At 45.2% G+C, this 26,124-nt stretch overlaps 1 protein-coding gene and 1 pseudogene across 23 annotated transcripts in view; one reads left to right on the forward strand and one right to left on the reverse strand.

Moving 5' to 3' along the window:
- Nucleotides 1-26,124, forward strand: part of ZMYND8 (zinc finger MYND-type containing 8) — a 157,345-nt gene that overhangs the window by 93,587 nt on the left and 37,634 nt on the right. For all 23 annotated transcript variants that reach the window (XM_061209724.1, XM_061209725.1, XM_061209723.1 and 20 more), the window contains 2 exons: nt 4,479-4,960; nt 17,371-17,511. In XM_061209724.1, the coding sequence (XP_061065707.1) occupies nt 4,479-4,960; nt 17,371-17,511 (623 nt within the window). The remainder of the gene's footprint in view (nt 1-4,478; nt 4,961-17,370; nt 17,512-26,124) is intronic.
- LOC133103321 (nucleophosmin-like) lies at nt 331-1,195 on the reverse strand (annotated as a pseudogene).

Raw genomic sequence — 26,124 nt, forward strand, 5'->3', positions numbered from 1 at the left:
AAATAGCTTTTTTTTTTTTTTTTACTTTGTTAAAATGCTGAGTTTATTTCACATGTATATTTTTGTCTCCCCACCATTTCCATTTGTCTGACCACCACTACTACTATGTCCTATCATAACATTCCATACATACTTAAAACCAAGCAAAGGGTGGAGTTCCATCTTTAAAAACTAAACAGGCATTTTGGACAACACGTTCTTGGCAATGGAACCTGGACAACATTTATCAGACACGGTAGGGAAAGTTCTCACTCTGCATTGTAAAAAGGACAGCCAGATATCAACTGTTACAGAAATGAAAGAAGACAGAAAAGTTTAACAGACTGTTTAAACTATTTTCTTAAAGAGACTTCCTCCACTGCCAGAGATCTTGAATAGCCTCCTGGTCAGTCATCGGAAACAGTTCTTCACATAATTGACGAATTTGGCTTCCACTTTGGGAGGGGAAACCACCTTTTTCTATACTTGCTTGCATTTTTGCTTTAATGTCTTCTACAGAGCTAGGTCCTTTTCGGTGTTTTAGGAGTTTTTTTCTGTTTTCTGAAGGATTCTTGACCTTTTGATTTTGGTGTTGATGGTTTTGAGGCTTTTCCATTCTGGTTTGATTTGTGTGCATTTTTGGCTGGAGTATCCGTACAGATTTCTTTACTGGAGCTTTTTCTTCAGCTTCCTCATCATCAAAGTCATCACCGTCATCATCATCATCTTCATCTTCATCAGCAGCAAGTTTTACTTTTTTCTGTGGAACGTTGTTACCACTTCCAGGGGCAGAACGCTTTCCAGATATACTTAGGAGTTTCACATTCTCCTCCTCTTCATCTTCTGACTCTGCATCTTCCTCCACAGCTACTAAGTGCTGTCCACTAATAGGCACAGGCCCTGAACCACACTTCAACCATAAGACCACAGGTGGTGTTATTTCAAAGCCCCCAAGGGAAAGTTGGCTGCACAGACATTTTCAAAGTTGCCAGTGTTACTTTAATTGGACTGGCTTCATAATTCATCGCCTGTGCTTCGACAATGTGCAGTTCATCCTTTGCGCCAGCCCCTAAACTGACCGTTCTTAAAGATAACTGGTGCTCATTTTCATCATTATCCACCTTAAAGGGATAATCTTTGTCGGCCTTTAGTTCACAGCTGGAAAGATAGTTCTGGGACCTCAGGGGGCTCATGTCATGTCCATTGAATCTTCCATGGGTTGGTGGCATACACTTAGGTGGGAGTGAAGGTGGACGGAGATAAAAGACTACTGTTCCAGGGAACAGTCGCGCAGGACGGAATCACACCAGGGAAAGCCAGACACTGTTTTAAGCACTTTTTGTAGAAGCTGCTTTTATCCCCATTTTACTGATAGGAAAACTGAGGCGCAGAGCTAGGAAGTAGCTCAGCTGTGTGATTCTGTCGCCTCTCAGGGCATAGCCTCCCAGAGGCTTTCTATCATTAAGCAAATCTGATTTCCCTTTCAATATTTCCTGGGCCTTCTTTAAGGAAAAGAAACCCTTTTCTGAAATCACTTGTGAAGCAACTTCATTGAACTTAAGGCCCTGATTCCAGACAAAAGTGGGGGGGGGGGTGGGCACAATCACAGGGACCGTCTGGCTGATCAGCTTCTGGTGGTGCAGGGACTGGTCAGGTGCATCTCCCCCAGCATCCCTCCAGGTAGGGGCTCATTCTCCATCTCCCTGACGACAGAGCTGAGGCTGGCTTAGGGAAGGGGCATTAGCTGTCGGGGCAGCCTGGGGACCCCCACTGCTCCTCAGAGTCCTGCCTGGTCCAGACTCTTGCCCACCCAGCTGAAACCCCCAGAGGCCCCGCAGACTCTGGCCCTGAGGGCATTTGGCTCCTGCCCAGCCCTTGTTCTGTCTGGCTGTACCTGTGGTTCCTCCCGTCTCTGCAGAATGGCAGCCGCGAGTTGGAGCAGATGAGAAGGAGGTGATTTCCAGCACTCTGAGAGAGCGGGTGGATATTTTTCGGTGTTCAGTTTTCATTTGTGTCGTGATGTAGTATCACCAAGAGTTGTGAGCAGCCAGCCTGTGTCCTGAATTCTGTCCCATGGCCAGGCTTTATTTCTCCCGGGTGGTTTTCTCTTAAAAAATAGGAATGAGATGCTAACTGTTAACATTTGGGTAAAAGAGAATATAAAAAGTCCGTATTTTCTACTTCTCTTTAAAATGTTGGAAGACGTGGTGGGGTTGGATCCAAATTCCCACCTGGCACTTTGATAGCACCTGAGTAGGTGGTGCTTGTGTTAGACTGGGTATGAGTTTTCCACCTCTCCACAGTCTACTTTGCTCCCCATTGCTTAGTTCTTGGCTTGAGTTTATGGTCTATGAAATCCCAAAGGTCTCCTTGGAAAAACTCATTCCCACCAGATTCACAGCTACAAGCTGGGTTGAGGCTGGGGCATTAAATGTCACAGAGTTATACCCTGGATGTTCCTGTATCGGCTCTGCCTTCCCCAGAGCCTGGTGGTCATGTTCCCTTCTCTTGCCTGCAGTCACGTGGATGGCTAATTCCAGAAAAGCAGCTCATGTTCTAGTGAATCTCTGCAGAGCACGCTGGGAATCGGGGATTGAATGTAGGAAGACAGAACTAGCCTTGAGCGGGAGCTGGAGGGCGCATGCCCCAAGGCTGATGGGCTCTTTTCCCATTACTTTCCATGTGAATTATCTCACATTCAGAATCATGCACCTCCTTTTAGGGTTGTGGTTGTCCAACATTTCCTTCTAGTCCCACGTAGAATCGCAGTTTTAAAAGAGAAAAGAAAGCGCTTTATGTCTGAGTGCAGGAGAGTGAGATTTGGGGGATAATTCTCTTTTCAGAGGTGTAGTCTAGGATGCAGACTGTTTTCTTACTCTCTACCAACCCAGAGCCAAAGGGGATTTATTATTTTTTTAATGGATTAAAATGACTAAGCTATTGAGCCTTTTAATGTCGTAGCTAAGTTTCGTGTTCACGTTTGGTCCTTGTGACAGAACGTGCCTGTTAAGTGGATCGTTAACTAGCCATTCAAACCAAGTCATTTGAAAAAAAAGGAATATGTACTTAAGAATCTTGGAAAATCCACTAGGCTAATTTGGTTTGCATTAAGGAAAAAAAAAAAAATTCTGGAAACAACCTAAATGACCATCGAGAGATGAATGGATAGAGAAAATGTGGTCTGTACATACAGTGGAATAATGTTCAGCCTTAAGAAGTATGTGGCATCATGGCTGAACCTGGAGGACTTCAGGCTAAGTGGGGTAAGCCAGTCACAGAAACACAAATACCACGACTCCATTTGTACGAGCTATCTAAAATAGTCAAATTCATACAATCAAAGAGTGGAATGGTGGTTGCCAGGGGCTGGGGTCAGGGAGAAATGGGGAGTACTAATCAACAGGTGTAGAGTTTCAGTTAAACAAAATGAATAAGCTCTAGAGAGCTGCTCTACCAACATATACCTATAATCAGCTGTCGAAAAAAGTGTTGCCTGCCCTCACAGTAAACAAAGGATGTTGTTGCAGCCATCAAGCCAGTACAGGCACCCTGGATGGTGAGCCCTGAGGGAACTCAGGCTGAAGACAACCCGCTGCCCCGCCCTCAGCCACTGTAGCCACCCTAAGCAGTGCACCCTGAGGACACTCAGGATGGGAAAGCACAGGATCCTGTCCTCGGTAGCTAAAGTGCATATCAAAGGAATGATGTCAGTGAGCCCTGATGCTTACATCTTCCCATACAAAGAAAAAAATGCTAAATTCTTTAACTTGAGATGCTTGGTTTTCTTTAATTAACAATAATCTTTGAAGTTCCCACTACCTGGTCTTTGTTGCAAAACCTCCTGTATATACTGGCTTACTGGCTCCTCCCTGACCTCTTGGGAGCAGTCCCTCAGCGTGATCTGAGAGGCTGCGTCTGGGCTTAAGTCCTTTTTTTTTTTAAAAAAAAAAAAAAATTAATTAATTAATTAATTATTATCTTTGGCCGCGTTGGGTCTTCGTTGCTGCATGCAGGCTTTCTCTAGTTGCGGCGAGCAGGGGCTACTCTTCGTTGCGGTGTGTGGGCTTCTCATTGCAGTAGCTTCTCTGTTGTGGAACACGGGCTCTAGGTGCGCAGGCTTCAGTAGTTGTGGCTCCCGGGCTCTAGAGCGCAGGCTCAATAGTTGCGGCACACGGGCTTAGTTGCTCTGCGGCATGTGGAATCTTCCCGGACCAGGGCTTGAACCCGTGTCTCCTGCACTGGCAGGTGTATTCTTAACCACTGCGCCACCAGGGAAGTCCAAGTCCTCAGTTTTGTCCGCCAGATAAAAAATAATTCTCAACTTTTAGGTTGTGCTTTGTTTTTCAGTTGATAAAGCAATTATGTGTGATTCACTTAAACGTTTCTCCAGAGGGTAGAGCTCATGTTAAGTGTTCTTGCACAATAAATTTGTAAAAAACTTAAGAATCTTGGAAATGACCACAGTTGACTTAAACTCCCTTTCTCTTTTGCACTCCCAGGGCCTGGGTTCCAATAAATAATTGCTACCTCATGTCTAAAGAGATTCCTTTTTCTGTGAAAAAGACCAAAAGCATCTTCAACAGTGCAATGCAAGAGATGGAAGTTTACGTGGAGAACATCCGCCGGAAGTTTGGGGTCTTTAATTACTCTCCATTCAGGACGCCCTACACACCCAACAGCCAGTACCAAATGCTGCTCGACCCCTCCAACCCCAGCGCTGGTGCTGCCAAGACAGACAAGCAGGAGAAGGTCAAGCTCAACTTTGACATGACGGCGTCGCCCAAGATCCTGATGAGCAAGCCGATGCTGAGTGGGGGCACAGGCCGCAGGATCTCCTTGTCGGACATGCCACGCTCCCCCATGAGCACCAACTCCTCTGTGCACACAGGCTCCGACGTGGAGCAGGACGCCGAGAAGAAGGCCACGTCCAGCCACTTCAGCGCGAGTGAGGAGTCCATAGACTTCCTGGACAAGAGCACAGGTCAGCCCCAGGTGGGAGAGGGTACAGGGGCCCCCTGGGACACAGGGGCTCCCATCGGGGCTACAGCTGTCTGGCCCTACCTGGTGAGCATCACAAAGTCAAAGAGAGCTGCATGGTGTTTCATCCCAGTGGAGCAAATTTTAATTTTTAAGTGAGTAACCCATTGGGATTCTTGCTGTTAGGGACCCAAAAAATGAGAAAAGTGATCCCCAAAGGCCAGCTGGAGGTCGTTCCTAGAAGTGGGCAGAAGTGGCCAGAAATCCTTCAGAGTTCTGTTCAAATGCCTCTGAGATGAATCACAACTTCCTACAACAGTTTTTTTTCTTTCTCAAGAATTTTATTAAAAAAAAAAAAAAAAGAATTTTATTTTAATTGAAACATTTTTCTATCAAAACCAGATATTCACATTACTGAAGGCTCAAATATTAGAGGAACATGTAAGGGAAACAGGAATATTCTCTCCCCAGAGCAGTCCCACTTCTTACAGGTCCACCCGTTGAACAGTCGTGTTGCACTTTGGAGCCTTGCTGCTGTAGCGGTGGTGACGAATGAGGATGCTGGTCTCAGATTAGGTCCCAGCTCTGCTATTCACGAGCCCTGTGGCTTTAGGCAAGGTACCTAACCCCTCCGTGGCTTGGTTTCCTTACCGGTAACACGACCATAATGATAAGACCTGCCTCAGAGGTTCTTGTGAGGATAAATGAACCACCATACATAAAGGGTTTAGGACAGCGCCTGAAACAGTAAGTGCTACAAAAATGTTGGCTGCTATATTATTTCTTCTGGTAGTTGCTCATCCCATGCCTGTGTGGATTCAGAGAGGTGTTACAAATGAGGGATGCTGGCTGAGTGTAGCAAAAGCAAGGGTGACCTAAATTGAATTCTTTCTATCCAGACAGTTTGGTTGCATGTTAAAACCTTTAAGAACTCTGTTTCCACAAGGAAATGGGTGTACTCTCATTTTTCTTGAAACACGGCCTTTACTCTTTGTTCTTTCTTGTTGTATCTTAGAGAAGCATGGGTAGAAAGAAGCTCCACACTGAACATGGTGATGAAGGCAGCTAGCCCTCAGGCTCTGGGCTGGGGAGACTTTTGATGAATCCCAGGACACTCGCCCTATTCTCAAGGGTTTCAGCCCATGGAATGTCCACAGGAATGTGGACTTAACTGTTTTCACATCTTAACATTCTTCCAGAGAAATGGGAAATCTGCATTTTAATATAGAATCTCCAGTTATGAAATGTTAGCTCAAAATGTCTTAAGATATTTTCCAGAATGAATAAAGCACATCTACAAGTTGGATCACCAGTATTAGACCTCTGGCCAGAGCATTACCCTTGGATAGCCTTTCAGACACCACCCTCCCCCTTCTTTCCTTCACATAAGAACTCTTTAAGGAGCAGGTGTCCGGAATTCCCTGGCGGTCCAGTGGTTAGGACTCCACGCACTCACTGCCGAGGGCCTGCGTTTGATCCCTGGTCGGGGAACTAAGATCCCACCAGCCGCATGGTGCGGCCAAAAAAAAAGCAGACATCAGTTAAGAGGCCACCAATGTCCCCAGAAGATAAAATGATGGGGACTTAGTGGTAAACTCAAAGAATTCCACTCAGTTTGGTTCGTGTTGTTGCTTCTTTCTGGTTTGCTTATTTCAAGTACTGCTTGTAGCTGCTCTCGAAATGGCTATAGGTGGAGTAGAGTTAATTACCAACAGCTTTTGATTCTTCAGAATAAAGGCTGCAGTCTTTCTCCAGGTCTGATCCAGCCATGTGGTCGAGGGACTCACAGTTGAGTTTTAGAGCTTTGTTCTGATGACATAACTTCTGTTCACCAGCCTCAGAAAAAACTTACGTTTTGCCCCCTAGTTTCTGACCAGAGTCCTTAAAGGCTTACTTTTATTCCATGACATGATTCCATTTAAGCCAAGTTAACATGATATATAATCACACAAACTCCTCAGCCTTTTAGTTCTCATAGAGATCATGCTTTTGAGAAAGTGTTTTAACTCGGCAGCAATCCCATGAATTACTGTTGCCTGAACTTTGACCGCTATGATTTTTTGCCATAATCTTAAGTACCACCCATTTTATTACATTCTTAAATATTAAATCTGCAATTTATAAATTGCAGATGCAATTTATAAATGCTAAGCTAAATAAAGTATATAAGTTCATGTGTTTAAATTTTTTGCTGTGTTTTTTCCTTATATACATGAAATTAGCACATAACTTGTAAAATAAAACATGTTGGCCTCTGAACCACCATTGATGTTCCAGCACCATATTTCAGGAAACATAGTTTTAGAGGAATAAGAAGAACACGTGTAATGGGTTTAATTAAGCTTCTCTCTTTCCTCAAGAGGTTCAGAGGTTGAAATGACGTCAGAATTCCTGACAAAACTCATTATATGAGTGACTTTTGAGGTGGTAAGTTAGCAGATACCCCATTTCAGTAGAATTTAAAGCCATTTCCCAAAATATAACTGCTTACTAGTATGTGCCTGGGTTATTTTGCTCATCATGAGTTAGGCAGCCAGTGAATAGTGTAGGAAGAGAAGGTATTTATTAAAAATTGTTTTAGTCTTAGAAATTGCCCTCTTTCCCGTAAGGAGCCAGACAGTAAATATTTTAGGCTTTGTAGGGCTCTTGTTACAACAGTGCAACTATTCAACACCTTGGTTGTGTTACTGAAGCAGCCATAGGCAGTATGTGGCTGAGACACTGAAATTTGAACTCCATATAATTTGTATGTTTCATGAACTATTAATCCCACCCCCCACCAAACCATTTAAAAATGGTAAATACTCAGCTTACAGGCCATACAGGAATGGGTGGTATGCCAGATTTGGCCCATGGATTGGTTTGCCAGTTTCTGTTATAGACTAAGAGAAACTCCGAGTCAGTCTCCCCATTTTACAGAAGGCAAGTTGAAGTCCCTGCAGAGAGTATGGGGGGTGCTGAAGTTCCCACAGCCAGAGATCCTGAATCTAGATGGGCTTTCTTTGCACTGCACACCACTGCCCTCTGCTGTTGGCAGCGATAATAGCATTTGGTGGAAGGAGAAGTGGATTATTTATTGAAATGCCCCAACAATCAGAGAGACTATAATTGAGACAAGACTGCGCTTTATCCAAAATTGTGTTTAAAAAAAAAAAAGATTGTCATAGTATTGAAAAACCTTATCAGTTTCAGCAGGGAAAAATTTGTAGCCAGCTGCATAAGACTACACATTGAAATAAGTTATTAGTAAAATTTGTATGAGAGTTTAGAAACCCTCCTTTTGTTTGGGGGATTGAGGAGCTCAGAATCATGTGTCTATAACCCTTAGGGCTGGATTTAGCTCTCTGAGGAGCCCTTTGCTCAGCCAGACGCCTTTCACTCTTGGAATCTTGTCGTGTTAAGGGTCAGAGTGGTTTATATTCTTCATGATTTGTCTGATTCCTCCTTTATCTAGACCTCCTGGCCAGATTGATGCCTTTGCCAGTATTTGCTTGCGGGATCCTGATTTAAGTCGTTAATATGTATTAGGGTAAGAGTCCTGGGGCCTGGCTTTCACCACTCTCAATAGTGGTCTTTTGGTCTTATGTGGGTTCCTTCAGGGAGAAGGGAAGACGGTTTCAGATACTCTTTTTGTCCTGTGAAATCAATACATGTTTGTCTTAAAACAAGTGTTAGTTACAAAAACTAAAGTCAGGGATAATCCCACTTCCCACAGTCAGCCCTTAGAAATTGTTTCCTGGACTCTTATTTTTTTTTTGGCTGCACTGAGTGGCTTGCAGGATCTTAGTTGCCCGACCAGGGATTGAACCTGCGCCCTTGTCAGTAAAAGCACGAATCGCCAGGGAATTCCCGTCCTGGACTTATTCTGTGTTGGTTTATACATCATATTATCAAGTTGAAAATTCAGATACTTCCAGGAATCAGGCAGATATGGAAATGAGTGAGTTTTGGAAGTGATAAGGACCGGGGTGAACTAAAGCAGAAATCTGCTCGTCTTCATGACTATTGACACGCTCATGGGTGCTTGTGTGTGTAACACTTTCCAAAGCAGTACTTACTCTTCCCATACGTGTGTGCTGAGCTAGAGAGGTGTGCTTTTTTTAAAGGGCACTGGGGGCCAGATCTGTCTGCTGGTTCTAGCCAAGTGGGGATGTGGCTCAGTGTTGCCAGATTTCTGGTTGTTCAAGAGAATTCTCAAATATTTTTAAAATGCAAACTACCCCAACTTTTACACATTGGCTCAAATTAAAAAAAAAACTATAGGGACTTCCCCGGCAGTCCAGTGGTTAAGACTCCGCGCTCCCAATGCAGGGGGCACAGGTTCGATCCCTGGTTGGGGAACTAAGATCCTGCATGCTGTGTGGCCGAAAAAAAAAACACAACACAACAAAACAAACAAAACCTATAGAGTGCATCAAATGCATCTGTGAACTACTGGCTTCATGGATCACCTGTTTGGTGTAGACTGTTTAGGGTTTTCTTTTTTAACTTAACCTTGTGTTCTGAATACTTTTCCATGAACTAAATAACCATTCAGGACAGCATTTCTGTCCTGTCCTAGACCATCCAGTGATTCTGTGCTGTGGAGCTCATTTGTTCATGCCACCAAGAGTGGTGCAAGATGCCGCCAGCCCTTTGAATGTGTAGGTTGCTGCCAGGGCTTTGTAAGTAGAGGAACTTCAGCGTGAGTCATTCACTCCTCCACTGCCACCTCCCCCAGAGGGCTGGGGTGCGTGGGAGGGAAGGGGCCTTTTTTTCTAATTTAATCCTACGACTCGACTCGTGTTTTGTGTAGTCAGAAGGGCACTTAGCACAGTCTGGGGGTTTTGTAAATGTAGATAATAAATGATGTGTTTTAGCCCTTGCTTGTGAATTGTACATCAGAGTGTAAAATCTGATTAAATTATTTGTGACTTCAAAGGCAATTAGGTCTTCCTTTGGACAAGATTTTATGGCTTTATAAAAGGATTGGCATCTGTTTCAAGGCTTAATTGAAACTTGCATTTCCAATTGTCTTTTTGCTTTCAAAAATGTCTAGAGTGATTTAAAACAGGGTTTCTCAACCTCAGCACTACTGACATTTTGGGCCGGATGATTCTCTGTGGTGTCCTGTGCCCTGTAGGGTGTTTAGCAGCGTCCCTGGCCTCTACCCACTAGATGCCAGTAGCACACCCCTGCCCACAATTATCACAGCCAAAAACATCTCCAGACATTGTCATGTGTCCCCTGGGGGGCATGGTCACCACTCCAGTCCTCATTGAGAGCCATAGATTTATGTACCATGCTTTTGAATTTCAGCACTGATAAACTCTGCTTAACCTTCAACTTTGAAGCTCTCCAATATTTACATTTCATTTTACATCATTTTCCCTTGAATATAAGATATGCCTTTCAAATGTTAATATTATAGAATAAATAGTCCATAATTTCACCCTGAGAGGTGACAACTATTAAGAATTGGGTGGCTAAAATTTTTTTTTTTAAATAAATTTATTTATTTATTCATTTATTTAAAAAAAATTTTTTTTTGGCTGCATTGGGTCTTCGCTGCTGCACGCGGGCTTTCTCTAGTTGCAGTGAGCGTGGGCTACTCTTTGTTGCGGGGTGCAGGCTTCTCATTGTCGTGGCTTCTCTTGTTGCAGAGCACAGGCTCTAGGTGCGCGGGCTTCAGTAGTTGGGGCACACGGGCTTCAGTAGTTGTGGCTCGCGGGCTCTAGAGCGCAGGCTCAGTAGTTGTGGTGCACGGGCTTAGTTGCTCCGCGGCATGTGGGATCTTCCCGGACCAGGGCTCGAACCCGTGTCCCCTGCATTGGCAGGCGGATTCTTAACCACTGTGCCACCAGGGAAGCCCCTAAAATTTTTTAATGTATATAATCACAGTGATGATGACAATAATAATTTTTGTGTGTGTGTGTGATGGAATGGGATTGTACTAAACTTTTTGCTTCTTTCAACTTAGCAATGTTTCTTTGACATCTTTCTATTTGAGTGCACATATTCTCATTATCAGTAGTAGGTAGATTTTATGAAGTCATGTGAATGCAAATGTTTTAAACAGATACATTGATTTGTTTTCTTGATGTGTATAATGTATATATGTGTATCTAGAGTGATTTCAAACAGGGTTTCTCAACCTCAGCACTACTGACATGTATATGTTAATTATATATTTATATCTCTATATATATGGTCCTTGCTCACTTTCTAACCCGCAGTGCTGTAGACATTTTGGCCAGCTTAGTATTTTCCATGTTTCTCTAGATGGTCATGAATAAAAGTCTTCAAGAACATATCAGTGATTGAACTTCGCCGGAGTCACACAATTACAGAATTCCTCTCCCTTCATTACATTTTTTATGTTAACAAATACATATTTGCACCTGTTCTAAAGTTTTCCCCCCCAACAAAACCACAGTAAAAGCATTTTTAAAAGAGCAAAATGGCCTATAACCTAAATGCCTCTAGTTGACCCTTTTTTTTTTTAAACGATGAAAGGACTACATGCACATGGTTAGAATTAAAACAACAAAATGAAACCCAGCAATATTAGAGCGGTATAGAAAGGTATAAAACAAAAGCTAAAGTTTTTAATTTTTTTATCCCTGCTTCTGGGCTCCAGTTTTTCGCCAAAGTTTCTGTGATTATGGGATGTGCTGCTAAAAAAAAAAAAATGTGTACGTTCGTTTAAAGATGTGAGCATGCTTTTCAAAAACATTTACACATATGGGACATTTCTATGCACACTTGATTTTACCTTTCTCTCTTTTTCCCACGCATATTTTTGTCAGGATGTAGAGATCTGAGTCTTTCTTTTTAAGGGTTGTATGGTATTTATACCATTATTTATTTAGCCAGTCTCTAATGAATAGGCATTTATAAGCCACCTTCCATTCCTTTGCTATTATAAATACTGTTGCAGTGAACCTTCTCATGCATATCCAGTATCAGGGGCACTTTTATATCTGTGGGGTGAATTCATGGCAATGGAACTTCGGGGTCCGTGTGTTATGTATACTTTAATTTTTTTTTATATTTTATTTAAAAAAATTAAAAATATTTTTTAGCCACACCACACAGCTTGTGGGTTCTTAGTTCCCCGACCAAGGATTGTACCCATGCCCTCGGCAATGAAAGCACGGAGTCTTAACCACTGGACTGCCAGGGAATTCCCTGTATACTTTAATTTAATTTATTTTTTATTTTTTATTTTTTTTTGTGTTCAGGCATCTACTTTTTATTTATTTTTTTAAACATCTTTATTGGAGTGTAATTGCTTTACAATGTTATGTTAGTTTCTGCTGTATAACAAAGTGAATCAGCTCTACGTATTCATGTATCCCCATATCCCCTCCCTCTTGTGTCTCCCTCCCACCCTCCCTATCCCACTCCTCTAGGTGGTCACAGAGCACCGAGCTGATCTCCCTGTGCTATGCAGCTGCTTCCTACTAGCTATCTATTTTACATTTGGCATACTTTAATTTTAATATCATTATCACCTAACTGCTCTCCTGGATAGTTTTTTTTTTTTTTTAAATATAAATTTATTTATTTATTTTTGACTGCGTTGGATCTTCGTTGCTGCGTGTGGGCTTTCTTTAGTTGCGGCGAGCGGGGGCTACTCTTCGTTGTGGTGTGCGGGCTTCTCATTGTGGTGGCTTCCCTTGTTGCAGAGCATGGGCTCCAGGCACGCGGGCTTCGGTAGTTCTGGTGCATGGGCTGAGTTGCCCCGCAGCATGTGGGATCTTCCTGGACCAGTGCTCGAACCCATGTCCCCTGCATTGGCAGGGGAATTCTTCATCACTGCACCACCAGGGAAGCCTCTGAATAGTTTTTTGATGCCTGTGAGTGTACCTCTTTCCTCACCTACCCTGAACACTAGGTGTTATTTTTGAAACAAGTGTACCATGCAGGTGAAAAAGATGTAGGATGGAGATTTATCTGTATATCTCCATATGCCTTACCTGAGTTTACATTTATTTATGTCGAGCTCAGGGTTCTCTCTAAGTGTGCTTCTTGACCATTTGTATTTTTCTGTGAGCTGCTTATCCAAGTGTTTTCCTTGGATGCTTAATCACTCAGCATGCCTTTAGTAGCTGCAGAATATCGAGGAGATGGTGTAAATTGGCACCTTTGTAATGGAGAGGTTTTATTTTGGTTGTCATTATCATTTCTTTATTGCTTATCGTGACCACAGTCACGAGAAGAGGAACGGAGAACTCATTCTTCAATTAATCATTTCATGTATCTCCTCATGCTGTCAATGTCTCAGGCACCTGGCAGCGTCAGAGGCCGGCAAGGAGCCTGTTCTCCTGGAGCTGATATTCTCAAGGCAAAAGGGGCACCTGGGCCAGCTTAGCTGGGGCTGGCAGGGGAGGGCTCTGAGGAGGTGGTATTGGACCCAAATGTTGAGGATGGCCAGCCAGTATGATCTGGGTGGGAGTGGTGGGTTGAGTGGGTGGGCTGTCTTTCCTCGGAAATTCCAAGTGTAAAGGCTTGAGTTGGGAGCGGACTTGATCTTGGAGGGGCCAAGCACAAGGGGCCATGTGGCTGGAGATTCCAGAATGAGGCAAGGAAAGGTTAGATGTATCATTGGGTTTTTTTATTCTGGGGAGCTGGACGCCCCTGGATGGTTTTAGATGGAGGAGTGATGTTTCCTTTCCTTGTTTAAGGCGCTGTCCCGGCTGCTGGGTGGAGGTGTCCTGGGAGGGGGTGCTGTGGCAGGTGGTAGGGGACCTGTGGGGAGCTCTTACAGGGTCTTCGTGGGAAATGACGGGTTAGGGCAGCGTTTCCCAACCTTTTCTTCATCATCACCCCCGAAGGAGCCCTTTTAGACACTTTCTTCCTAATTGTCCTCCCGTGAATATTTCTTAAAATGGAGGTGAGAGTCACATAACAGAAAATTAATCATTTCAAAGTAGACAATTCAGTGGCATTTAGTACAGCCACAATACTGTGCATCCACCACTGTTACCTAGTTCCAGAACATTTCCATCACCCACCCCAGAACAAAACCCTGTACCCACCAAGCAGCCACTCGTCATCCCTGCCCCCTCTCCCACCCCCATCCCTTTGCTCCATCACTGACCCCTGGCAACCATCGATCTGCATTCTATTTGTATGGATGTGCCCAGTATGGATATTTCATTTCAGTGAAATCCTATAAAACATGACCTTTGTATCTGGCTCCTTTCACTTAGTGTGGTGTTTTCAAGGTCACCCGCATTGCAGCATGCATCAGAACTTCATTCCTTTATACCAGGGCTTGTCTGTCTGTTGATGGACACTTGGGTTGTTTCCATCTTTGCATTACTGTGCATAGTGCTGCTTTGAGGATTTGTTTGAGTATAGGTTTTCAGTTCTTTGGGGTCTATACTTAAGAGTGGATCCTCATGAAATTTAAACGTATGTCCTTTTACATACTACATGTGTGCTTTATTTATAAAAAGAGTAAGATTTTTTCACCCCCTAAGGTCTACTTTTTGCCCCTTGGGAACCATATTGCCCCTGTTGAGAATGAACGGACAAGGGTGATAGCCCTGGAGATTGGGACGGAGGTGAGTGCGAAGATTTGGGTGTATTTTGGAAGTGGTGTGCAGAGGACTCGCTGAAGGGCTGGGTAGGCTGAGGCAGGACAGCAGAGGAGGAATTGAGACAGTGTAGACGTGTTTGGCCTTGAACAGCTGGGTGAGTGGTTGTGGGGAGGTCAAGGCGGACACAGGTGTTTCACAAATTGGGGAGGTGGGGCAGGTGGCAGCCAGGGATGGGCACTGGCCACCACTTTCTCAGAGGTGAGTTCTGCAGTGTGGGTTGCTAGGTGACCCCGAGGTGCTGTCCTGGTCCTGATTACATGAAGCACTGCAGTACCAGACGCCTGTGAGGGTGGCCCCTGCCCTTTGCTGGCCGGGTGGCAAGTGAACCAGACCCGTCTCCATGGGAAACCGGCGTTCACGTAACACTGTTATTGTTGCCATATCCAAGTGCTGTATTTCAAATTTTTAAAAAATTTAGAACGTGTCTCTTAAACCTTCAATACTTAAGTTTTATTAACAGAGGAAACGTTATATGTCTATGAAATTGAAGGCTTGTTGTTCCAGTAATTATTTTTTAACTACATGAACATATATATATAGTATTAGAAAACTAATGACTCTCCCTGTGTTCTTGGTCAATTCCCTATATGTCTATGAAGTTAAAGGCTTGTTGTTGGCAGTTATTATTATTTTTTAACTACATGAACATACATATACAGAACTATAAAACTAATGACTCTCCCTGTGTTCTTGGTAAATTCCCTGCAGGCCCACAGTGGGGTAGGGCTCTGCTAGACCACCTGCCGGCCTCTCCTCCTTACTATTGTAACTTGACCTGTTAAACAGGGAAACGTGGACTCTCTTGCTTGAGTTCTCTGTGTGACCCCGCACCTTTGTGTGGTTTTGGTTCCTGCTACCCTTTAGGGTTAGTCTTCCTTGTCAGAGTTCCCTGCAGCCCCAACCAGTGCTTCTGCTAGTATGCTAAGACCCTCCCTGCGAGACCCACTTGCTAGTTTGCTTAAGGGAATGCAATTAGAAAGACCCTGGTCTTTAATCCTTGTGGAGGGACTACATTGCACTGATCTTTTCAGCCACTGCAAATCTCTTTTGGAAAGAACATAAATGAATGAATAATAATTAAAAAATCCTAATACTAAAGATTTTATTGGTGATACTTAAATCTTTTGAAACACACTTATTTTTCTATGTACCTTTCTATTTATTTATTTATTTATCTTTCTATTTATTTATTGGCTGCGTTGGGTTTTTGTTGCTGCACGCGGGCTTTCTCTAGTTGCGGCGAACGGGGGCTGCTCTTCGTTGCGGTGCGCGGGCTTCTCGTTGCAGTGGCTTCTCGTGTTGTAAAGCATGGGCTCTAGGCGCACAGGCTTCAGTGGTTGTGGCACGTGGGCTTCAGTAGTTGTGGCACGTGGGCTTCAGTAGTTGTGGCTCATGGGCTCTAGAGCTCAGGCTCAGTAGTTGTGGCACATGGGCTTAGTTGCTCCACGGCATGTGGGATCTTCCCGGACGAGGGCTGGAACCTGTGTCCCCTGCTTTGGCAGGTGGATTCTTAACCACTGCGCCACCAGGGAAGTCCCACGAGTTAGGTACTTTTATCAATCCTTTTGTATTATATTATCAGTATCCCTCTTTGTAGCCACCAGGAAAGGTGATTCAGAGACACCAGGTCACTTGCCCAAGGTCACACAGCATGTCCACAGAGCTGGGATTTGAACCTCTCTTTTGGCTCCTGATCCATGCTTTAATCCACTTCTCCCTACATCTAGAGTCTTTCCCATTCTGTTGCATTAAAAATAGTGTTGGCAGGTCCTGGCGCTGGAGCTGAGGCTAGCTCACGTATGTTGACTGGCTGAGCTGGTGTAGAGTTTAACCCATTGAATCCTCACTCTGAGGATCCCCATTTGGCAGATGAGGAAACTAAGGCAAGAACCCACCAGCGTGTCTAAGCACTTGTGAAGTCCCTGGGATGTCGCGAATCTAACCCCATCACCGTCAACAGCTTTCTCGAGATTTCTTGCACATCTGAGGGGAGCTGGCCATTTGGTTGCCTGTCACACGTTTATGGTAACAGGACAGCCCAATAATACAGAGCCGTTTCAGCAAAGGGGCAGGATCTAAAAGATCTTTGGGAGGCCCCAGTTGGCCCATCTGAACACTTTGTTTTGTTAAATGGTTTGGTTTCTGTCCTCTCTTCCCCCACCCAGTGGACAGGGCTCAGGGGAGCAGGAAGTAGCGAGTTTTAAGGTATTTTTAAAAGACTCGGGCATAGGTACAACTCTATCCTCCTATAAAAGTTTGAAACCCAGTAAGGAGGGAGATAATTTACCAACAGCGCCCTCACTCCATCTGTTGTGGAGTTTGGCTTCGTTCAGCATTGCAGGACCTTTGAAATGAGAAGCCTGAGAGCTCCCAAGGGGTCGAGCTGGCCCACGGCAGGTGCAGTGGCTGGGTGAGCCGGCCCCTGCGTCTCCCGCAAATGGATGACATGCCATTTGTAAGCTTGGCTCTGGTCTCTGCATCTGGACCGAGGCGGGGGCTGGTTTAATCGCTGTTTATTTTGAGATTTACACCCGTGAATGGGCCAAACCAATTTCAGTGGCAGCTTAGCCGATTTGTCTTAGAGCTTTGTGTTTAAGAGAATGACTGGGGCAGCCTTCTTCCTTCGTGGCTTTAACATTGGGTTAAAGCCTTTTGCTTGAAATAAATAGCCAGCCCTTCCTGCTCCAACCCCCTCTGTGGTGCTCTGGCGGCCTGGTTGAAATCAAATAGAATTTCTGTACTCTCCTCCCTGCCCCACACCTACAAGCTTTATACGTTTCTTTATTTGTAAATCTGTCTTTTAACGAGTAACTTACTTTTTCAGCTTCACCAGCCTCCACCAAGACGGGACAAGCGGGGAGTTTATCCGGCAGCCCGAAACCTTTCTCTCCTCAAGTATCAACACCAATCACGACGAAAACGGACAAGACATCCACCACGGGAAGCATCCTGAATCTTAACCTGGGTCAGTTGGAATTCTGGGATGCCTCTTTCCATAGCAGCTATGAGTATTTCTGCAAGTTGTAATGTCCTCTTTTGTGTGTGGTTCTTTTTTTTTTTTTTTTTTTTAAAAAGATTGGTATTTTTATTTTTATTTTTTTTGGCCGCACGGCATGTGGGATCCTAGTTCCCTGACCAGGGATCGAACCTGTGTCCTCTGTGTTGGAAGTGTGGAGTCTTAACCACTGAACCTCCAGGGAAGTCCCTGTGTGTGGTTCTTGAACCCTGAACTCTTTTCTCCGTACAAAATATTGAAAAGGTACAGTGGATGGAGATGAAGAGAGATCAATACAAGGAACTAGCAAGGGATTTCCCGGAGCTTGTTGACATGCAAGGCTGTTTTATCTTGAAATACCTTAGGCCAGTGTTTACAACCTTACTTGCCCTGGACCACAGTAACCCAGTTCTTATATTTGTAAATATATATATTTAAAGTTATATATATATATATATATATACACACACACACACACACGGTATATATTGTTTTATGATTCAGTATTTACTTTTCTTATGTATAGTGTGTTCCGACATATTGTTTTAATTCTTTTCTTCTGTTTTTTTTTTTAAATGCTAGTCTTCATCCTTGATGTAGTAGTTTTTTTTTTTTTTTTTTAAACTCATTGAATTTCAGTTGGTTCTTTTGAAAGCATTACATAGGCCAAAGTCTTTAACAAAAATTAGCACCAGAAATGCTAAACACCCAACTATGAAGTTATTTTATTAAGTCATTCCGTCATGAGCCCTGATTTTTATTGAGCATCTATTATGTGCTGTGCACTGTTTTAGACCTGGGGCGGACAGTGGCGAGTGAGGGCCCTGCTCTCGTAACACAGCTTGGTTCTAGAGAGGGAGAAATAATAATCAAGCTAAAAAAACTAAGAGAGGTCATGTCATCATGGAAAGTAAAAGGTATTCATATGATAAGGAGAGAGCTGGGCAGGATGGGGGTGGAGGAGCAAGAGGCAGTGGTTAGGAAAGGCCTCTGAGGAGGTGATACCAGGCCAAGGATTTGCATGACAAGAAAACCCAGCCATGTCAGTGTTAGGAAGAACATTCTAGAAGGAACAGGAAATTCAAGGCCTTAGGGTCAGGATGAACTTGGTGTGTTGTAGGAATGGCAAGGAAGCCCGGGTGACGTGTCCTAGTGGGTGAAGGGGAGATGAGGTCAGAGAACACAGTGACCTCATGGACCTTGGTGTGGGACCATTTGAGCAGAGGAGGGATGTGAACTGACTGGGCATTTTGGAAGGACCTCTCTGGGTGTTGTGTTGGGAAGAGCCTGTGTCAGCCATTCTTATCCAGGGGCAGTTCCCCTGACCCCCCAGAGGACACTTAGCAGTGTCCAGAGACATTTTCGGTTGTTACAACAGGGGGGGTGGGGTGGGCCCTCGCCACTAGCATCTAGTACAGGCCCCCCCCAACAAAGATTTACTGGGTTTCGCCTGTGTTGACAGATTTGGTTATGGCAGGAGAAATGGGAGCCAAGAGTTCAGTTTTCGATTCTGTAAGTTTGAGATGCCTGCTAAATTCCTAGGTGGAGAGGTCATGAGGGCAATTGGAGGCGTGAGTCAGGCCAGGTCAGGGCAGGAGGTGTAATTCTGGGAATCTTGATTTATACTTGGGATTGGGTTCAAGCAATAGTTCTCATAACTCAGGGGAGACGGAGAGTGGGGGACGCTGCTGGCATTCATTTAGTGGTTGCAGACCAAGGACGCTGCTAAACTTTCTGCAACGCATGGGACAGAGCCCACCACGACAGAGAATTACCCAGCCGCAGTGGCAATAGTGCTGAGGCTGAGAGACCCTGGTCCAGAGCATAAAGAAGGAGTGAGGGGCCTGGGCCACTTGCACATGTAGACCTCAGGAAAAGTGAGCAGAGGAGGCTGAGAAGGAGCAGGGAAACAAGGAGAAAGCAGCACTCAGGGAGCGTGGCCCACTCCGGAGGCCTTGAGTATACCGGGTTTCAGGAAGGGAGGGGCGGCCACCCGTGTGGAGTGATGTTCCAGCCTGAATCTACACCCTCTGGTGGTCACTGCCCTCTGGGTTCATCTTGTACTGAGATGCCATTTTCAGATGGAGAAACAGAGGACTGGAGAGGCGACCCCAGGATCTGGGATTGCAGAGCCAGAGGTGGCCGGGCTGGAGGGAGCCTGTGTTTCCATGGAGGCTGGTGCCTCATTTACCCCGGTCACTAGGTCGTACAGCCTGGAAATGATGGGACAGTCCGGGTGGTGGCTTGAGGGGCTCCACCTCAGGTTGGCTGCTGGGAATTCTTCACTTGAACAAACGGGGACCCATCTGTTCCCCTGGGGAACACTCATTGTTCTCAGCAGTGTGGTTTGCTTTCTCACACCCTCCTCCCACCTCTGCACCCCCGAAAAGAAAGCTGTACAGAGACGTTCTCACAGTCGTGCTTCCTCTCTGCCAATCATGCGTGGCAGGAATATAGCTCCTTCCGTAAACCAGGCTGTCCTTGGGCATCTGTGTGATGTTCTGGGTTTTTCCATTTGGCTTGACCCACGCGTGGGAGTGAAAGGTTTTTTTCCTGGGGTGTGTATTGGCGGTGGGCACGGCAGAGTACAAGGCTCTCCTGTGCAGAAGCTCCCCGCCAGCTCTTTCCATTCCTGGGACAAATGCCTCGTTTTGTCAGCGGAAACAAAAACATAGGGAATGTGGCGTTTTATGGGTAGGAATTTCAGTTACCCAGTGGCAAGAGGATCAGATAGGGACTGGTGAAAAGTGCCATGGATGGGTAGAAAAATCAGAAAGTGGAGGGAAATGCTGAATAATTCTCATGGGACTTGATGTCTGGCATCCATGTAACTACTTTGAACAGACAGAAATGAGACAGAGTGCTAGGGATCATAATGACATCATTATATCTAACAAAACAGTGTTTCATTAAAAAAAAAAAATAACTGGAGAAGGCAAAATTATAGCGATGGAAAAAAGATGAGTGCTTGCCGGGAGTTGGGGAGGGTTTGACTACACATCACAAAGGGATTCTTCGGTAGATGGAATTGTTCTGCATTCTGTTTGTGCTGGTGGTTACTCGCATCTATGCAGGTGTTAAAAGTCATATATTCTCCAAAAAGTGAATTTTACTCTCTGTAAGTTAAAACTGTTAAAAAAATACAATGACGTTCAAGGTAAGGTAATAACCCCATTGCACAGAGAAGCAAAGTTACCTACCCAGGATCAACATGTGGTTTGTGGTTGAGTTTGGCCTTTAGACTCGGGCTTGTCTGTTGTGTAGCTTGGACTTTTTTTTTTTTTTTAAAGTTATACAATTATTTATTTATTTATTTATTTATTTATGGCTGTGTTGGGTCTTCGTTTCTGTGGGAGGGCTTTCTCTAGTTGCGGCAAGCGGGGGCCACTCTTCATCGCGGTGCGCGGACCTCTCACTATCGCGGCCTCTCTTGTTGCGGAGCACAGGCTCCAGACGCGCAGGCTCAGTAATTGTGGCTCACGGGCCTAGTTGCTCCGCAGCATGTGGGATCTTCCCAGACCAGGGCTCGAACCCGTGTCCCCTGCATTGGCAGGCAGATTCTCAACCACTGCGCCACCAGGGAAGCCCTAGCTCGGACTTTTAACCGAGATACGAGAACTGAAATGCTGCAGGACAAGGGCGTGTTTTGATTTTCATGGGCCCTCGCCACTGTGCCTCTTTGTGCCACTGGGTTAGTCTGCCCAGCTGTAGGGGTCAGGGGTCAGGTGGAGATTTGGTCATAATGGACGATCGCATGAAGGACAAAGTGCCTTTCTAAAGGAAGCAGCTCCCACAAGTTGAACCTGTGCTGTCCGACTCTGAATTTTCAAGAAAAAACAGAAATCCAGATTTTTTACGTGAACTCTTCTAGTTTTCAAAAGTTGACCATCAGTTTCATTAAAAACCTCTATTTGGAATTCCCTGGCGGTCCAGTGGTTAGGACTCTGCGCTTTCACTGCTGAGGGTGCGGGTTCGATCCCTGATAGGGGAACTAAGATCCCGCAAGGTGCAGGATCAAAAATAAAAAGTAAAAATAAAAACCTCTATTTAGGCCAAAGAAACAAGTACAACCAAAAATACAACCACCAGCCCGTGGGTACTTTACTCTTATGATTTATTTTGCTGCATGACGGAGGGGAAGGCCCTGCACGCTAACACACCGGGCCTCATTTGCTGTCTTGGGCCCCTTCTCTCTGCTCTAAAATAAGGAGCCAAGCTAGGTTCCGGCCCCCTTCTGTGCCTCTATGGCAGTTATAAAATAAGTCCTGAATAAGAATGAGTTTATGGCACGGGGAGAGAGGGGACCGGAGTGGTTCTTTCCTTCCTCTAGACTCCTGTGTGCTTTCTCTGGGAATCCTCTCTCCTCTTCTCTCACACACGGTGTTTGCTTTTGGCTCAACAAACGCAGCAGTTCAGTCGTCCTGTTAGTGACAAAAATGTGCCTTGATGCTCCGTCAGAGATGCCGACAGTGGAACGTTGTCAGACCTGAAGCCTTTCTGCTTGTTTATTCTTCCACTGTTGCTGTTGTCAGGCCTGCTTCCTTTTCTCTGCAGAAAGCGAGACTTTGAGGACGTGGATGTAGCGCTGGGTACCCCGGTTTCCCAGATGTTGTCTTGATATTTTTTTTAAAAATAGTGAATGAGGTGGGGAAGGTCTCTGCTTGACTGATGGATAAGAGCATCTGCCAGGGTCTCTCATCTGAAGGACATTGTTCCCTTGATGGAGCCGCTGTTTTGTGCCTCCTAGAAGACCATTCATTATAGTCTGCCTACACCTTTTTTTTTTTAATTAATTAATTAATTAATTAATTTTTGGCTGTGTTGGGGCTTCGTTTCTGTGTGAGGGCTTTCTCTAGTTGCAGCGAGCGGGGGCCACTCTTCATCGCAGTGCGTGGGCCTCTCACTGTCGTGGCCTCTCTTGTTGCGGAGCACAAGCTCCAGACGCGCAAGCTCAGTAGTTGTGGCTCACGGGCCTAGTTGATCCGCGGCATATGGGATCTTCCCAGACCAGGGCTCGAACCCGTGTCCCCTGCATCAGCAGGCAGATTCTCAACCACTGCGCCACCAGGGAAGCCCTGCCTACACCTTTTGAATAAAGGAGTTTTTTTTTTTTTAAACTAAAAAAAGAAGTGCTTATAGTTTTCTTTTAAAACATTTTGTTTTGATGGCTGTTCCTCTCACTGCATAGTGGCTTGTCTTCCGTCAGGGCACCATGGGGATGGCTCGGCTGTCCGTTAGTGCCTTCTGATTTTTGTGGAGTCACACAGTTGAAGAAAAAAAAGTTTTGTTTTTATAAGTAATGAATGCACACGGTAAGAGCAATTTCAAAGTACAGAAAGATGTCTAATGAAAAGCCAGTGTACCTCTAACCTCTGATCACCTGTCTCTGTGACCCCCTTATTCACCCCCAAAAAAGGGTGACCACTGTTGGCTCTTTTTTTTTGGTCATCCTCTGACCCTGTTGGCTCTTTTTTAGTCTCCTTGGGGAGCTCTTCTAGACATCAGTCTGGGTGATTTGGTCCCCATTTGGCAATGTCTAGACACCTGTTTATTATCCCAACTGGGATATGGTTGCTACTGGCATCTAGTGGGTGGAGGCCAGGGTTGCTGTCAAACATCCTACAGTGCCCCGGACAGCCCCCGGCCCCTACCCCGACCTCCCCACCCCCCAAAAGAAAGACTTAACCAGCCCCAAATGTCAGCGTTGAGAAGCCCCAAGAACACATATACTTGTATCTGTATTCCCTTTCCTTCTTTTCTCCCACACACCAATGCTAATGTCCTTGACTGATTATTTTCCTTTTCCTTAAACAGATGGGCTTTCCATATCACCACATAGAGAGCTCTGCTGCTGTGTTATTTTAGCAGCTGTATTTTTTTCCGTTTAAAGGTAAACTGTAACTTATTTATCCAGGCACCTTATTTATTGAGTAGTTTTCCATTTTTTGCTGTTGAAAATAGCTGCAGTGAAGGCCCTTGTGCCCATGTGGGAGTGAATCCACAGGATACATTCCTAGAAGTGGAACCTGACGGTCAGAGGCCATGCGCTGTTGACATTTGGAGAGATACTGCCAGATTGCCCTCTGAAGGGTGGTTCTGATTCATGCTCCCTCCAGCAATGGAAGATCGTGCCTCTTTTCTCTAGCGCGGGTATTTTTTTTTTTATCCCCGTTTCCATTTATAGCCTCAGCTGTCTTCATATCAGCTGAAAATTTCAAAATGTTGGCAGCAAGGGTGGATTCTGTAGATATTCCCGATATAGAAGGGCAGAGGTGGAAGGAGTCCTGATAAGCTGCTAGGAGCTAAATGAGAAAGAGAAGCTCTTCTTTTCTCCCTGCGGAAGAGTCGAGTTCACACACAGCTGAAAGTTTGAGAAAGATAATTACATTTGGCTAAACTCCTAGAAGTCCGCTCCCGGGGACCTGATTACAGCCCCCTCCCGGGCTTTCGGTGGTTTCTTCTTAGAATAAACGTTACAGTGGCTCATTGACCCGAGTAACCTTATTTTGTGAAATGAAATGCTTTACCTTCTTTTCATTCCTCTTGATTATGAATATTCAGGCTTTAGGCTAAAGTTAAGAGATTGCATTTACTGTAGACCCACACCGGTATACACGTGTGCACGCACACACACACACTCGATTATTCTGGTGATGTGTAGATCTATTTTTATGATCCCCGAGGTTTAGGTACACAAGGGTTAAGGCAAATCATGAGGCATTTTCTTTACTCACAGACAAGGTTGGTCCAGTACAGGGGCTCACAGCCTTACCTGCCAATTAGAATACCTGGGGAACTTTTAAAGGGCCAATGCTCAGGCCTCCCCCTTGCCAGTGAATTCAGTCTCTGGGGGTGGGGCTGAGGCATCAGGATTTTTTTTTAAAGCTCTGGGCTGGGAGGGGAGCGATCTCAGTGTGCAGCTAAGGTTAGCAGTCACTGGACTAGTACAGGGGCTGGCAAAGTTTCCAGCCTGTGGACCAAGTCTGGCCCCCGACTTGTTTTTGTAAATAAAGTTTTATTGGAACACAGCCACATCCATTTATTTAACACATCATTTTATGGTTGCTTTTGCAACAGAACCTATACACCTGCAAAGCCTAATTTAATTTACTCTCCAGCCCTTTATGGAAAAAGTTGGCCGACCCCTGCCTGGTATAGTCAGTTGTGCGTTTCGGTAACTGCTGTGTGGAATCTGTTAACCACATGGGAATGTTATTGAGGACAGGGTGTCCTCCTATCACATGGGCAGCACTGCCATCTCCTGCTACCCCCCTTCATGGAAAGTATTTTTGTGAGATACTTCTTTTCCAACTTTACGCTTGAAAAGGCTGCCTTTTCCCTCCAGAATGCAGTGTGCTTCCTCATTTCTGAGAACAGAAATGATGAGACGGGCCTCCTGTCTTTCCCCTTCTACTGTCACATTCGCAGCTCAGGTGTTGAAGTCCGTAAGTCCTGATCATACTGCTGTTTAATTGGATCTTCCCTTTTTTCTTTCTATGTTCCCCAGTCCTTCTCCTCTTCCCCCTTTTTTTGCTGTTTTATCCCTGTTTCACTCTCTCTGTTCTCTTTGTAAGGTGCTTCTCCAGTAAAATTGAATGTATATTCTTCCCCCGTCCGAAATAGTTGTGCATTAAACCGTCCTCCCCGCAAGCATCTTCAGTACTGGCCTTGCTAGGCTCTCTGAAGAGCCCCCGATCAGCACATGCACACACACCAGACAAACACATGCATGCACGTGCACACACACGGGTATGTTTTTTAAGAGCCATTTCTTTAATGACAAGGATGCTGTCCCTGTTTGCTTTGAAAGCTCACTTTTGGTCTCCCTGGTGACAAACCGCAAGTGTGTTTTGGGGACAGAGCCCTTTCTCATCTTACCTCATTATGGTGATGAATGAAATTGGAGCGACTTGTGGCTCCAATCACCTATGAGTGAGTTGGGTGGGGCTTTGGGGAGACCTCTGATCCCCTTAAAGGAATGAATCTCTTGCATGCATTGTGAGAGCATGCCCCCCCTTCCTGGGTGCAGGGCAGGGTGCGAGGGTCAGGTCGAGTGGGGAGAGTGCAGGCTTTGGAGGGCCCTTGCAGTCCAGCTCTCAGTCAGTATCTAGGTCTCTGTAACAGCCTGGTGGTTTGGGGTGGAGGGTAGCAGGGGGGTGGAGAGAAGTCAGGGAGTAAGCTCACAGCTGGTAGAACCAGCTCACAGGTGGCTTATCTTTGTCCTTGATGGATGCCACATCCTTTCTGACCTGCTTTCTCGGATTGGCCAGGGTAGGGTGGACACCCGCATTCTCTGCTTGAGGGTCTGTTGGAGGGGATGCCAGGGCGAAAGACAGTCTCTCATTGCTTTCTGAGCCTTTGCAGTCACCACCATTTTGTCCCCTTTTTATGTTTTGGGGGCCACTAGAGGAGGCAGCAGAGGAGGTGGGGAAGGAATTCAAGAAATGCAAGCTCACGGACCCTTTGGAACCTGGGCCAGTTTGGTCGTGCAAAGAGCCCATGGCAGAAGTAGGGGGAGTAGGACCTCTGGGCCTAAGTCATTAGGCAGAGACCTTTGCCTGGGGTTAGAGTGAAGCAAGAAGA

The sequence above is a fragment of the Eubalaena glacialis genome, chromosome 13 (assembly GCF_028564815.1).
Source record: "Eubalaena glacialis isolate mEubGla1 chromosome 13, mEubGla1.1.hap2.+ XY, whole genome shotgun sequence".
Taxonomy (NCBI): domain Eukaryota; kingdom Metazoa; phylum Chordata; class Mammalia; order Artiodactyla; family Balaenidae; genus Eubalaena; species Eubalaena glacialis.